The following is a 15,668-nucleotide window of genomic DNA, read 5'->3' as shown; positions in this document are numbered from 1 at the left end:
AAATCAGGACAGTTTTAGAATGTTATATTTGTTAAAAGCAAGGAAAAGCCCACTTAGAAAAAAAGGCTAGTGAATCATTCCTAAAGTGATTATTAATAAAACTCAACAGAGGATTTTATAACCAGAGAAAACATAGCATTTGCTAGACAACGCAACTCAATAGAGACTCTGGCAAGTAGTATGATTTGCAGATGGACTTAAGTGGGCAGTGGCACCCACAAACTCTGAGTTGCAGGCAGCTGTACCTGAGTTTGGTGACCAGCCCACTTTACTAGGAATGATCCTAACTGTTGCACACAATCCCAGGCAGTTCCAATCCTGTTTACAGTATGCTCCAAGCTAAAGTGATGGTTGTTGCTCTCACTTTCCCTTGACTCACAGTCAATATCAGATTCTCCACAGCTGGGGACCCTGGAGAGAGGGAGAGAAAGAGTAAAAAGACAGCTTTGGCTGGAATCAGACCAAAGGTGGTATAACCAGCTGCAAGTTCTTTAGCTCTCCTTTGGCTTTAAATCAACTCTTGGTTTTGATTATTTAATAGTGTTTGCAGTAAAAGAGGAGGAGAAGGAAATGAATCTATGTTCAGAACTATCACGTAATAGCATAGGCAGACTTAAAAGATGTGATATGTAGGTGGTGGTACCCTAGAGGTAAAGGAGTTATATAAAACCCTAGAAGGAGGAGGGGAAAGTTCCTTAATTCACATTACCAGTTGTGATTTTGAAGCACTTTGACAAATACAAACACACACACACACACACTAAGGGACCTGTTCTCTTCTTCCTTTGTGTTGCCATCTGTCCTGGAGGCACTCCAATCCGTCTGGCTGTCTGGTCTCACCTCTGCAAATTCATTTGTGTATTGTAAGGTGGCTTGCATTTTTAAGGATTTACTCTAATTGAACTAAAATTAATTTTTACTGTTCTCTGGCTTTCTCTTCCTGCATGTTAACTCTCTAGATTTTCTGCTTCTTAACACTTGTGACTTTCGTTCATTCCAAATACCGATAATCTTCTTCCTATCCTCTTGATTTTCTGTACCTTTCATTCATTTGGCTATTCCTTCCACCTGAAATTGAAACAAATTATCCTTATCAGATTTTCCATCATCTTACTCTTTTCTATGTTTTTAATTTTTCTTTTAACTTTTTAAAGTTGTTAAACTTTAACAATTCTTCTTTTCATGTCCATTTACTTAAAAATATAATTTTCCCCACCTTTTTTTTTCCTCATACACACTTATGTGTTTTATGCCTGGAAAAAATATCTTTCTGTCTAGCCAGCCAAATTATTTTTCTTTCCAAAAGGCTTCAAATCCTACTTCTTCAGTGAAGTTCTTTCTTAATTCTCACTGCTAAAGACAATATTGCATATTGGCTAGAGCCCTGGACTTGGAGTCAGGCTGACCTGAGATCACATGTTTCCTAAGGTACTTACTAGTTATGGGATCCTGGGACAAGTCACTTATCCTCTCTGGCCTTTAATTTCCTCATCTATGGGGAACTCAATGGCCTTTAAAGGTCCTTTTTAGTTTTTTAACTAATCATATGTTTATTGATGATGACAAGACAGCAAAGATTAATACAGAAATAGTATGCTCTCAGGTAGGGGCTCTAAACCTTTTCTGTGTCATAGGTCCCTTTGCCGGTCAGGTGAAGCCTATGGACCCCTTCTCAGACCCCTTAGTGTTTTCTTGTTTGTTTATTTTTGTTTTTTTCTAAGAGGCAATGGAGGTTAAGTGACTTGCCCAGGGTCACACAGCTAGTTAGTGTCTAAGGCTGGATTTGAACTCAGGTCCTCCTGACTCCAGGGCTGGTGCTTTATCCGCTGTGCCACCTAGCTGCCCCCCCCTTAGTGTTTTTAAATGCATAAAATATATAGGATTACAAAGGAAAGAAATTCTATTCAAATAGAGTTATAGATTTGTTTTTAAAAAGTTCATGACCCCAAATTCAGAACCCCTACTCTATGGTTAATTGCAGTATCCTAAATGTATTTCATGCTCATGATTTTGTTTTACTCTACTTTTTTATGGTAGGTATGCTAGAGAATGGATATTTGAAAAGTCATACTCATTTAAAAGGAACCTAGAGTGTCAGAGGCATGGTATGGGGGAAAGAGTGCTGAATCTGGTATCAAAAAGCTTGGTTCAGATCCCAGATCTTATGCTTATTATCTGTGTAAACTTGAGTTATTCACTTAACCTCTTCAGTTCCTCAAAGGAAGAAATTGGTCTCTATAACCTCCAAGGTCCCTACTATGTTTAGACCAATAATCCCATCATGGGCCTCTACTCGCTCTTTTATAAAATGAAAGTCTTCAAATAGAAAATCTCTGAGGTTCCTCCCAACTCTAGATCTATGACACAAAGAGGTCATTCACAGCGACACACAAGTAGGGTGTGGTGATGGGTGGAGGAATGAGGATATGGAGGAAGGGCTCATCTTCAGAGTGTTAGCATTACCTGTCTACAAATATGAGTATACAATCATTAAAGGCTTGTTGATTGATTGATTGATTGATTGGCTTTTATACGTAATTGTGAACTTTAAAAAAATACATTATTTTTGAAACCTCAAGTGAAGGCTTTATTTGTTTAGGGGTAAGCTGCAAATTGGCCAGTCAGACTGCAAATATATAAAACTACCAGCCTCTCTGTACACAACATGTCCCAAACTGAGATTTTCTTTCTCTCAAAACTTGTTCTTCATTATATAAGCAGGAAACAAACCATTTCTACTAGTACAGGGGTGGGGAACCAGCGGCCTCAAGGCCACATGTTGCCTTCTAGGTCCTCAAGTGCAGCCCTTTGACTGAATCCAAATTTCACAAAACAAATCACCTTAATAAAAAGATTTGTTCTATAAAACTTGGACTCAGTCAAAAGGCATCACCCAAGGACCTAGAAGGCCGCATGTGACTTCAAGGCTGCAGGTTCCCCACCCCTGTAGCAATACTGCTTACCCAGTGTTCCACGATCAAAACCTTAGTGTTGTCTTTTATTCTTCCTTTTCCCTTACTGGTCATTTCCAGTCGATTACCAAGTACAGCCATTTCTGCCCTTCCAAAATCTCTTGCATCCACCTCTTCCTCTCAATTTTTACTGTTTTTATCCTCTTATAGGTTGTTATTACTTGGACTATTACATAGCCTTAAAACAGGTCTTCCTATAGTCAGTCAGTTAATAAACATTTATTAAGTATCTAATATGTATGTGCCAGGCATTGAAGTAGGCAACGGAGATGCAAATATATATTAAAAAAAAAAGAGTCTTTACCCTCAAGGAACTTACAATCTATTGTGGGAAGACAAGGAAAAAAAGAATACTGAAATGGAGAGTGATAGAGTGGGAAAAGGCATGATAACAGGCCAAACAAAGGAATGCAGCTGATGAGGATGGAATCTGGACCACAAAAAGGAAAAACCTTGGACTTTCCCACAGGGCCAAATCTCTGGCATTCGCTTGAGGCTATAATCCCATAAACTGGCCTTTCATTGTGGCTAAACCCCCAATCTCTCAATTCTCTGTTACCCTTAACCTAGCCTAGCCCTCCATTGTTTTACCTCCCTTATGGCTCCAGGCCTCTTCCTACCCTTAATCCTAGCTAGATTTTATTCTCCTTTGGCCACATGGTCCAGGTCCCTGACATTCTATAACTTCACAGTCCCTGCAGACTACTTGGTCACTCCTAGATCTCTCCCACAGTCTTTCTGTATATAAGACTCTTAACATCTAGCCACTGCTCAGATTCTTATAATCTAGACAAATGCTCAGATTCCTTAAGAACCTAGCCAATAGCTCACAAATGTTCTGATTCCTTAAGAGTCTGGCCAATATAGAAGATGTTCTAATAAACCTCATCTTTGGCTGAAAGAAGGCTTGAGTTGAATTCTTTTCAACAGGAGGGTTGTGATTTTGGGGTCCCAGCACCCCTAAACCTCAACACAGCCAGAGATGAAATGAAAAATTGTCTAGCTTGGGAATGCTATTCTCTTTTTTGGGATCTATCCTTCCTCCTGCTGCTAGCCTATTCTTTCTTATCCATAGATCTGGTCATATCATTATTCTGAATAAAAAGCCTGGGTTCTCTATGGCTTCCAAATAAAATTTGAACTGCTTTACTAGACATACAGAACCACTGACAATCTAGTGACCCTTCCTTTCTAGTTTCATCTCTTATACTCATACAAACCAAATTATTCTTTTTCTACCCCTGTACTATCCATTGCTTCCCACTGTTCCTTGTGGCTTCTCTCTTCTCAACTGTTGAATGTCTACCCACTTTTTCAAGCCCAATTCAAATCCCCTCTCCTCTAAGAAGCCTTCTCTGGTGCTTCTCCTTGGTAAATACATCACAAAGCAGTTTGTTTTGCGTGGCTTTCTTGTACTATTTTCAATGTATTATTTTGTATTTATATTATCTTGATAATAATAGCTATCATTTACAGAAGCTTTAAGGCTTGCAAAATGCTTTACATATGCTTTCTTGTGTGGTCCTCACAACAATACTAATAGGTAGCTGTTATAGTTATTCCCATTTTAAGAGGAGGAAACTGAGGCTGAGAGAGCTTAAAAGACTTATCCAGGGCCACACAGATAAGAAGTGTCAGTGGATGGATTTGAACTGAGTTCTTCTCAGTTCCAGGTCCAAAATATTATCCATGATACCACCTCACTGCCTCTATATCGTTTACATGACTTATCCTCCCACCAAACTATTAGCTCTGTGAAGACAGAGACCTGTCTTTTCTAATCTTCCTATTTCCCACAGTGAACAACTCAGGGCTTTGCACACAGAAAGCTGCTGATAAATGTTTGATGATTTGAATTTAATATGGAGATTCTTTCCTGTACTTAGGAACTATGATCTTCTAGGGAATTTTTGGTTTTGTCATTCTTTTGTTTTCACATGTGATTTCATCATTGTAGAGGATTAGGCATAAATGCTTCCTCCAGGAAAAGTAGGTGAATCATCTGCCACTTGTAGTCTTATTTAGATCATTGCCTGGAACACAGAGAAGATGACTTGCCCATAGTCAAACCTGTCTGCACCAGAGGAAGGACATCCTTCCTTAGTTCAAGGTGGGTGCACCATCTTAGCCACTATCGCATATTACCTCTCACATTCTAAAATTTGAGTACAAAGATAATAGAAATCTAATGGAATTTTGTCACAAGATATTTAGCAATGGGATGATTTAAGACAGGGTTAATGACATTTCTGTGTCTCATTAGGCTTTCAATGCTAGTATTTCAGAAATTATATAATCTCTACCCTTGAACTTACTCATAACAAAAATAAAATATATACTGATAGCTAACATTTCTACAGCAGCTAACATTTATGAACCAGGTACTGTGCCAAGGGCTTTACAAACATGTCACTTGATCCTCACAGCATCTACAGGTAATAGGTTCTCTTATTATCCTCATTTTGCAGATGAGGAAACTGAAACAGACAGATTAAGTGACTTCGCCAGGGTCACTCAGTCAATAAGTATGTCTGAGGATAAATTTGTACTCAGTTCTTTCAGACTGCAGGTTCTCTACTCACTATGTTCTTCCCATTTGAAAAACCTTTTCTCTATCTAATCAAAAGATTTAACTTTTTTTTTCTTTTTGCAGGGTGTTTGGGATGTTTGCCTATACAGAAGACAGAGAGGCTGTGTATGCCTGGTTTACATTCTCACACTGGCTTGTCTATGCCAACAGTGCTGCAAACCCAATTATTTATAACTTTCTCAGTGGTGAGTTTTCCATTGCTCCACCTATGAAATCCAAGTTCTCGCCAGCATGTAGCCTGCAATGAAAAGGAGGTTTTTAAGGCTGGCTCTGAAATGCCAGACCAATCCAGTCGCCACACAATGAGATCAGTTCATCCTGGCTTCCCTTATTTTGTGTTTCCTCCTTGGTGACAGAAAGTGCATTTTCTCCCAAATTGAAATGCAGTAAATCCTTTTATTTGTACTTTTTTTCCCTATGAAAGTGGCAGGAAATACCAAAAAGGACAAACTGTGGGAAATTAATCAATTTATGTGTTGTTTTAATATATTGACTCAGCATCACTAACAGCACTTCTTTAATAAGTACTATTAAATAAAATCACAACATGTTTGAAGCAAAAAGCTATAGAAGCTCACTAGTTTTATGTAAGGTGAAACTGTGTTATTTACAGAAACATATGTGGCTTTTTACTTGAAAATAAAGCATCAAGTATTTTCAGCCTCTGGCAAATAAAAACATACAGGGTTTCCCAAAACTCTTACTGCACTTTTAAGTTTAGTTTTAGCTAAATTTAGTAAAGAAGTTTGCATAAAGCACTTAGTGGTTAAATTACTCACCTTCAGTCACAAAACCAGTTTTTATAAGAGGTGAGACTTGAGCCTTGGTCTTCCTGACTTCAAGGACAGCTATAGCCATTTAATAAAAGTTTGCTGAATGAAGTAATTCAAACAAAAATTGAAATTACAATTCAAGATACAGAAAGTAGCTATACAAAGCTAAGTTTCAAACTGCAGTAAGACTTTTGGGACACCCTGTATAGCTGCCACCAAATCACTTTTAATACATTTTACTTCCTTCTCCCACACTCCCAATAAAATATTTTGTTTTATTTCTATTTCTCTTGGCTACTGGTTCTATTGGGTTATCTAGCTTGCATGACTTAAATACAATGACAAGCTCACACAAACACTTAAATCAGGGAGTAGAAATTAGGCATGGCTCAAGCAGAATAGAATTACTTTATGTAAACCTCTATTCTTTGAAATTAAAAAAAAGATTAAGTCAATAGTTTATATATGGTGTCATCTTAGCATGTTAATTTGAATTGTAATTCATTCATCAAACTTTTATTGAATACCTACAGCTTTCCTTGGAGACAGGAAGTGCTAGACTCAAGTCTTTTGTTGTTTGTGGTTCAGTTTTCAGTTGTGTCTGACCCTTTATGATCCCATTTGGGGTTTTCTTGGCAAGGATACTGGAGTGGTTTGCCATTTCCTTTTCCAGCTCAAATCTTGCCTCTGATAAACACTGGCTCTGTGACTGAAGGCGAGAAATTTAACCGCTAAGTTCTTTAGGCAAACCTTTAAGCCTATAAGTTGTAAAGAAAGTGTCAGATGAAATTGGTAAAGGGAGTTTCTACTTTTGAGAGTTCCCTGTATCAGTGAAACCACAGATCTAGTATTTATGTCCAGTTACTAATCAGTCAACCAATAAGCCAGGCCCTAAACTATAAGCAGAGATTCTAGAAAGGCAACACCATAATCTGTGACCTAAAAGATCTTGCACTCTAACAGGGGAGGCAACATGGAAAAAATAAATCATACATAGAGATATATACAGTGTCAATGGAAGATAATCTAAAGGGGGGGGAGAGTACTAGGAGTGTATGAGGGAGGGACCCAGAAAGATCTACTGAAAAAAAAGTAGGATCTTAGTTTAGTCTAAAAAAGGCAAGGAAGCCAAAAAGTAAAGGAAGGGGGGATTGTTATGAGGTTATGAGCCTTAATCATGGTATCTCCCTCCTTAAACACATACACACACACACACACACACACACACACACACACACACACACACACATATACACACACACTTTACATACATATCTTTAGCCATCACGTGGAAGATGTCAGATTTAAAGTGAATTAGAGGGATGAGAAAAAAATGCTACTGTATGTTTTGGAGGGAAAAGCTTTTCTATGCACCAAATATTTAAGTCAAAACTTGATTTTTAAAAGAAATTTTCGTGTCTGTATACGTGCTAAACCATTATTTATTTTGATAAGATTATGGATCCAAAGCTGGAAGGGACCTCTAAGGCTGATTTGCCTAAGCCTATCATTTTACAAATGAATAAACTGAGTCCCATAAAAGCTAAGTGATGTACTCAAGGTCACAAAAGCAGAAAATATCAGTTATTCATGCAGTCAATAAATATTTGTTAAACACCTACTTCATGACAGACACTGTGCTACTTTTTGGGCATGCAAAGACAGGTAAAAGACATTTCCTACCCTGAAGAAGCTCACAGTCTAATGGAGGAGCCAACATTCAAACACCTATGTACAAACAAGTTATATGTGCAAGATACACACATAAAGGTAATCAACAAAATGAAAAATGTAGAATTAAGGGTGGACTGCAAGAAAAGACTTCTCACACAAAGTGGGGATCTAGCTGGGACTTGGAGTATGACAGCGAAGTCAGGTGATAGAGATGAGGAGGGACAGCATTTCAATAATGAAGGATAGCCAATGAAAATGCCTGGAGTGAGCAGATGGAAGGCCTTGTTCAAGGGATAGCAAGAAGGTCAGTGTCCTTGAATTGCAGAGTATGTGGAAGGGGGGAAGTGTAAGAAGACTGGAAAGGCAGGGGATTTTATAGTTAATCCTGTAGGTAGTAGGGAGACACAAGTTTATTGAGTAGGGTGAGAGAAGTCAGACTTGCAGTGTAGGAAGATCACTTTAACAACTAAGCGGAGAATAGAATGGAGTGGAGAGAGCTTTGCATCAGAGAGATCAACCAATCAGCTCTTTTAATAGTCCAGGTGTGAGGTGATAAAGGCATGATGTTAGTGCAAAAGGAGAGAAAGGGGAATATATAAGTGATGTTTTTGACAGTAAAATCAATAGACCTTGGAATCAGATTTGATATGAGATTTGAAAGTCAAGGATGAACCTTAGATTGTGAGCTTGCGTAATTTACTGGGAAAATGATGGTATCCTCTATAGTGATAGGGAAGTTAGGAAGAGAGGAGGGTTTGAAGGGAAATAAAAACTCATAATCAATGAGTTAAATTTTGAATATATTGAGTTTAAGATATCTATAAGACATCCAGTTCAAGATGTACAATGGGCAATTGGAGAGGTAAGACTGGAGATCAACAGAGAAGTTAGAGGTAGATAAGAGAAGAATCAAACATGAGACTGAAACATAGGACCCCTGACTCAAGGGCTCTGTATTCTTTCTGCTATAATACCATTTCATGATATATACTACAAAACCTAGGAAAAGATAAACAATTGATTTTTTAATGGATGCCACTGACCCATTGCTTTTTTGTTTTGCTTTCATTATATCTGCACAAAGGGGGAAAAAAAAGTCTAACTAGGGTAACTTGATATATTGAAAAGAATGTTGAGCTAGCCTCTAGGAAGCAAGAGATTTAGTCCAAATCCTGCCATTATATAGTTGTATAACCTCAAACAAGTGGTCTGACACCCCAGGGCTTCAGCTTATTTGTCTATAAAATGGGAAGACCTGATTAGCTGAGCTGTAAGGTCTTTTTTGGTTCTGACATTGCATAATTGTATTATTTGTCATTGAGTAGTAGCAAAATGACTTTTTTCACATTTCAGCTTGTTGTTAAATATTATGTAGATATACAACATATTTTATTTTCTATCAAATTGGAAGACTGTACCCAAATCCATGTCTACCCATGTCTAGAAAAAAGACATCGAGAAGGAGTTAAACCCACAGTCAAGGCCACTACAGGGTGAACTTATTGCCACTGAGGGCTGTATTAGGCATAAGCCAGGGTTGATGATAACTCTTCAGTCAAATTGATAGACATTCTGTAGATTTAAGCCTAAGAGGAAAAAAAAAGCCCAAGGCATTTTTAACATTTCAGCCACTTTTATTTTGGGTTGTGTATAGAGTTTTCTCTTGTTACCTCGTAAGACTTCTTTCTCTACTTTCTCATTCATGAGATATCAATTTCCTTATGCATTAAATAAGGTCATTGAAATAAGCATCTTTAAAAATATTTCCATCAAAGGCCTTCTGGTTCTACGATATGTATGTGTGCATGAGAAAAATATATATCACACATGTGTGTGTGTGAGTGTGTGTGTGTGTGTGTGTGTGTGTGAGCGAGAGAGAGAGAGAGAGAGAGAGAGAGAGAGAGAGAGAGAGACAGACAGACAGACAGACAGACAGACAGAGAGACAGAGAGTAGAAAGTAAGGAGATGGGGTCTATATACAAAAATCTATATCATTACTTTTTAGTCACACTTCATATATCTAAATGAAAGTATATCGATTCATAAATAAAAGGACACAGATTTTTCAAGATTTTACTAAATTCAATTTCCTTTTCCTGTTTTCATCATACTAGCACAATGTTACACTTTAACCTTTATTTGGCTTGAATGAGCCACTTCTATTTATTGTATTCACGTTTTGTTGAAGCATATTTGCACATAATTCCTTTTCCTTTCTTTCTGACTGAATTGCCAGGAAAATTTCGGGAGGAATTTAAAGCAGCATTTTCTTGTTGTTGCCTTGGAGTTAACCCTCGCCAGGATGAACGACTTGCCCGGGGACGGACAAGCACAGAGAGCCGGAAATCCTTGACCACCCAATTCAGTAGTTTTGATAATGTATCGAAACTTTCAGAACACGTTGTACTGACGAGCATAAGCACACTCCCAGCAGCAAATGGAGCTGGACCACTTCACAACTGGTAGAATATTTATTCCTACAACAAGGATAGCTTAATAAAAAGTCTATGTGCATTGAAATCTGATCATCCAAAGGTAAAGCAAGAATATGGGCCCAACATAAATGTTCAGCTTTCAACTCAGAGTTAACAAAATTGTTTCCTAATTATATTGCCAAGTTACAAAAAGTTAACTTTTTAATGACAATTACTATATTTTAAAACTTTTGTTGAAAACATTAATTTCAACAACTTTGTTTGCAAGTTAAAGTTATTGCTTAGCAATATTCAGATGCAGGATAAATTGAATGAATGATTTCTACGTTTATCTATTCATTTTAAATTGTCTAATAACTTTAATCTCTTACTTCCAAAGCAAAGCTATTAAGTGATTTACTTCTGTTCAAAAAGCAGTTTACCTCTTTTAACTGCCTCAGATATACATGATGATTTAATGTTAAATTTCAAACACAAGAAATGACAGACTTCCAAAGGAATGTCTTAATAAATATTTCTATTAAAATAATATGATATCTGAGTTAAATTCCTGCCTCTTTCACATATTAGTTGGGTGAACATGATAAAGTCATGTGACCATTCAGCATCCTCTCATCCCTAGGAGACTAGAAGCTACAAATGAGAAGCCCAACAGCTTTGGTGTAGAAAGTTTCCATATTAACAGTTCCCTTCACTAGTGAAAACACAAGTTTCCCCTCGACAACTCTCCACCCCCTCCCCACCAGCAAAAAAAGAAAAGAAAAGAAAAAGAAAAAACTGGAATTCAACAGCTGATTTTCATTTTACATAAAAATTGGATTCAATTTGTTTTCATTTGCCAATTCATTTCATCATTCATTTTTATGAATGCTCTGAGTTTTATAACTTCAGCTGTTGTTTCAAGTTTCTCTTGAAATTCCTCTTAGTATCTAATCAAGAAGGGCAGTGAGATTAGAATATAGAGCTTGGAATTTAAAATAAATAATAGTTTCTCATCAGTTCTCTAGTTTTTAAAGAACACATCTGTTTAGGAAAACTTGAAAAAAATCACAGTTCTCTAATGTTGTATTTGGGAATAAGATGAAATGTTGTTTTCATAATCAATAAGAAAATGTTCTTCATGCTGCTTTTGTGGGATTAACAATGGAATATATTTTACAAGGAGAATGAGGGATAGTTGACTGAATTTTCAATTTATCATCTATTTAAAGCTTAAACTGCACTATATATGCTCACTATATATTAGTATCCGTCAATCAACAAACTTTTAAAGCACCTACTCTGTTCCAAGTACTGTTTTAGTGATTTCAGGAATATAACTATTCAAAAAAATGAAGCAATCTCTATTCATCTGGAACCTACATTTTAATTGAAGAGTTTAAAACAAATGTTTTACAAATCTTATGCTTGGTGTGATATTTAATTTGAAAGACCAAACAGAGACAAATTGTTTCATACAAGGGGTGCTTTCCTATGTAAGACATGGGATTCATAGTATTAAAGATTTTACTACTATGGACGTTTCTGATTTAATAATTTAATTAAAAAAAAAACTTGAATAAGTGGTGCTTCATTCCAAAATACAGCAGATAGTCTTCTGTTTCATGTTGAAGCCAAGTTGTTAATCTTGGACATTAAAACTGCGTTGAGTTTTTATTAATTATCAATGTATTCTAACTCACTTGCTTATTATACTTATCGTAATAAAAATTATATTACCCAATATCAACCATATGACAATGTAAACCATTTATATGTATGTATATATGTATGTATGTATGTATGTATGTATGTATGTATGCACATACATATAATATAGGCCCTCTTATTGAGAATTTGTAAATCAGTTTCTCATTTATATCCATAAGATTTTTTTTCCAATTTCTACCATATATTAAATTTTAGCAAATTGATTTGAGCTTAACATCTGCAAATGGAGTTCTCTCTCTGTTTTATCTTCTGCTAATATTTGTATACTTCAAAAAAATTAAAGTATGCTTCTTAGTACTTACAAATACAAGAAGGAGGATAAAGAATAGAGGCAGGAGCCTGAAATTCTTTTGTCCTAACTGATAATACCATTCCAATGGCTTTTCAGTGATCTATATGAAATAAAGTCTTTTACTATACAGGTATCTACAAGAAGGGCCACCACCTTCACTTCTGTCAACCTGGTTGGAATCCTGAGAAAAGACATTAAGATGTGAACCAATGTGCAATCTCAACTGTTTTCTCATTCAAATTGATAGCCATTCTTCCACAGACTGCCATATGAAAAATGCAATATGGAAAAAATTGGATCCAGAACCCCTCTGTGCCACTTTATGGTTAACTTGACAAAAGATTTCTAGAACTATCAATCCCAAATATTTCCCTATTTACATTTACTGAGAGCTTGAGTTTTGTCGAAGGAGACAGATTTTTGAAAGACTGGCAGAGAACTCACATACAAGAAAATCTGGGAATAGAACTATATACCACAGTATATAGCTCTCAACACTTGGATTAAGGAATTCTTCCAACATGACTGAATTTGGTATGATTACCATAACAGGACAAATGGTAAGAAACAGGTGTCCAGAAACTCTGCCAATCCTATGGAACAAAACGGTCAACTACTTACCTCATTACGTGCTAAAGACACAAAATGAGAAGACTTATTAAAGAAGGGAATGTGTTGTCAATGTGTTCTTACTTTATACACTGTACATCTTCTTATTCCTCCTTTGCTGTATTAAAAAAAAAGATTTAAAGGAATTTGCCATTCTATTGATAGGTGTAGGTAGGTGAATTTTGACCACTTTAGAATTCAATTGACACTCTTTGTTTCTAAGTTTCTTCCCAAAAGGGGATTTAAATATTTTAATTCATTTATTCTTGGCAAAAGATGACTTCCTGTTTCTAAGGAAAATGACTTTTAAAGTCTCCAAGGCTCAGAAGGCTTTTTGGACATTAAATTACTCTTAAAAAAATTTTTGATGAGCTAATTGTAAAGGCATCACAGGCGTATCAATTATACTTCACTCCCAATATACTTCAGTATTTAAAACTTGATATAAAAATGAAGGAAAATGTGCTTTCAAAAATGTTATTAAGGTATGCTAAAATCTTAAATGTCTGGGATAGAATGAGAATAAAAAACTTAAAGATCTTTTCAGTTTTCAGCTGGTACTATTTTCATACATATACAGTGATTAAAAAATTCATCAAATTTTTTTATGACTATACTAAAATAGTAGTGCTAGGTTCTGTTCCAATAGAAATTGACTCTTGTTATCAGTTTCTGTATTTTGGAAAACCTTCAATTCAAGATGACTGTTTTTCTACCTTTTACTTTTTGTTATTTTGCTATTCCTTACAGTTTTACTCTCAAATTATAGACTAAAATTACTGAGTTTAACAGCAGCTAGTTTTCAGATAGTGATCCACGGAATTCCAGAGGAACACAAAGAAGACATAGGGGAACATGGAAACTAGTGGGATGTAGAAGCTATGCTTAATTGGCATCTCCTATACATACATACATATATACATATATATGTGTGTGTGTGTGTGTGTGTGTGTGTGTGTGTGTGTGTGTAATTTGCCACAGAAGATTCAGGACCAAAACATGAAAAACAAAAATGGCATCATAAACGCAAATAATAGTTTTAAAACTTACTCTTACTAAAAATAAAGGGAAGGGTAGAATATCCACTATCCTTCCATGTAATTCCCCAAATATTTTCTCCTTATAAATGCTAGAGCATCAGAGCTGCTTTTCAGTTAGTCAATTAATAAACATTTATTAAGCACCTACTATGTGCCAGGAACTAAGATAAGCAGAGGATACCAAAAAGAGGCACAAATAGACTCTGTCCTCAAGGATCTCACAATAAATGGGGGAGGCAACATGGAAACACATACTTATATTTGGAAGGTACTACAATTAAAAGAGGTGGAAAAGGATTCCTTAGCTGAGACTTAAAGGAAGCCAGGAAAAGAGAGTAAGTACGTGGATATAAGGAAAGAGTGCATTCCAAGCATGTGGATAGCCAATGAAAATGCCAAGAGAGATTGAGTGCACATATGTGGGATCACAAGGAGGTTATTGTCACTGGACCCAAGAGAATGTGATGGTCATGAATGTCTTTGAATGCTGGAGGTGATGGGAAGCCATTGGAGTTTATTGACATCAATAAGACTTGTGATTTAGGAAATTTATTTTGGTGGCTGAATGGAGGAGAGATTGGAGTGGAGACACACTTGACATCTGAAGATGGCAGACCCACTAGCAGGTTACTGTACTAGTTCAGCTGTGAGGTGATACGGGCCTGCCTCAGAGTGGTAGCAGTGTCAGAGGAGAAAAAGGGACATATTTGAGAGAGGTTGCAGAGATTAAATCAACAAGCCTTAGCAACAAATTGGGTATAGGGAGTGGAAGACAGTGAGGAGTTGAGGATGCCTCAGGGATTCTAGGTTGGGAGCCTGAGGAAATGACAGTATGGTGTTGCCCTCTACAGTAACAGGAAAGTTCTATTTTGAGCTATGAATGATATATCCCTACATTTGTTGCACCCCATATGCACATTATCATGCTCTGGCACTTATTGAACAAAATTAATTTCTAAATTTTAAGTCCTTATTCCTGACCTGGACAATTTCACAAAAGGAAAGTCATCAAAACCAATGGGATTATGACTCAAAAAGCTCTTAATGGTTTTTAATACATATAATTTTAAAGCAAAAAATAGATTGAGATCTCTATAATCACATCTCCTAGTCTCCTTAGTGTAGTGTAAAAATTATTATTGTTGTTGATTATATTATAGGAACATTCATAATTAGGGTCAAATCTGAGTAACAGAGGATAGAATCAGTGCCTCAAGCAGAGTATTTAGTGATTGAGCTAGCTCTCTCTCTCTCTCTCTCTCTCTCTCTCTCTCTCTCTCTTTCTCTTGCATTTTTCTGAAAGTGACAATGTAGATGTCATAGATTTGGAGAGTTTGAGTTATTTATTCCTTTTGTAAAGGTTATTACAATGAAAAAGTAAGGATAAATACTGAAAGTCACAAATGACTAGTAATCAAATATAAAAGTCATGTAAAATGCAAACATAACATAATTAAATTAAATAAAACTAAATCTGTGACAAAGCTAAAAGACAAGGAAAATAGAATCAAGTGCTTTGTCATCCTTTAGTTTTTTTTTCTTCAGTAATTTGACGTGTAATTTTCACCATAG

The 15,668-nt window shown here is 36.2% G+C and overlaps 1 protein-coding gene across 1 annotated transcript in view; it reads left to right on the top strand.

Moving 5' to 3' along the window:
• HCRTR2 (hypocretin receptor 2) overlaps window positions 1-13,313 on the top strand; it is a 184,477-nt gene extending 171,164 nt beyond the window's left edge. Inside the window, exons 6-8 of the mRNA XM_021000502.2 lie at window positions 5,626-5,747; window positions 10,247-10,472; window positions 12,578-13,313. Coding sequence (XP_020856161.2) covers window positions 5,626-5,747; window positions 10,247-10,472; window positions 12,578-12,632 — 403 coding nt within the window. The 3' untranslated portion in view covers window positions 12,633-13,313. The remainder of the gene's footprint in view (window positions 1-5,625; window positions 5,748-10,246; window positions 10,473-12,577) is intronic.
• The last annotated feature ends 2,355 nt before the right edge of the window (window positions 13,314-15,668 follow it).

Source organism: Phascolarctos cinereus, unplaced genomic scaffold (assembly GCF_003287225.1).
Source record: "Phascolarctos cinereus isolate Bilbo 61053 unplaced genomic scaffold, phaCin_HiC Scaffold_5;HRSCAF=322, whole genome shotgun sequence".
Taxonomy (NCBI): domain Eukaryota; kingdom Metazoa; phylum Chordata; class Mammalia; order Diprotodontia; family Phascolarctidae; genus Phascolarctos; species Phascolarctos cinereus.
This window is presented reverse-complemented; position numbering and strand designations above follow the sequence as displayed.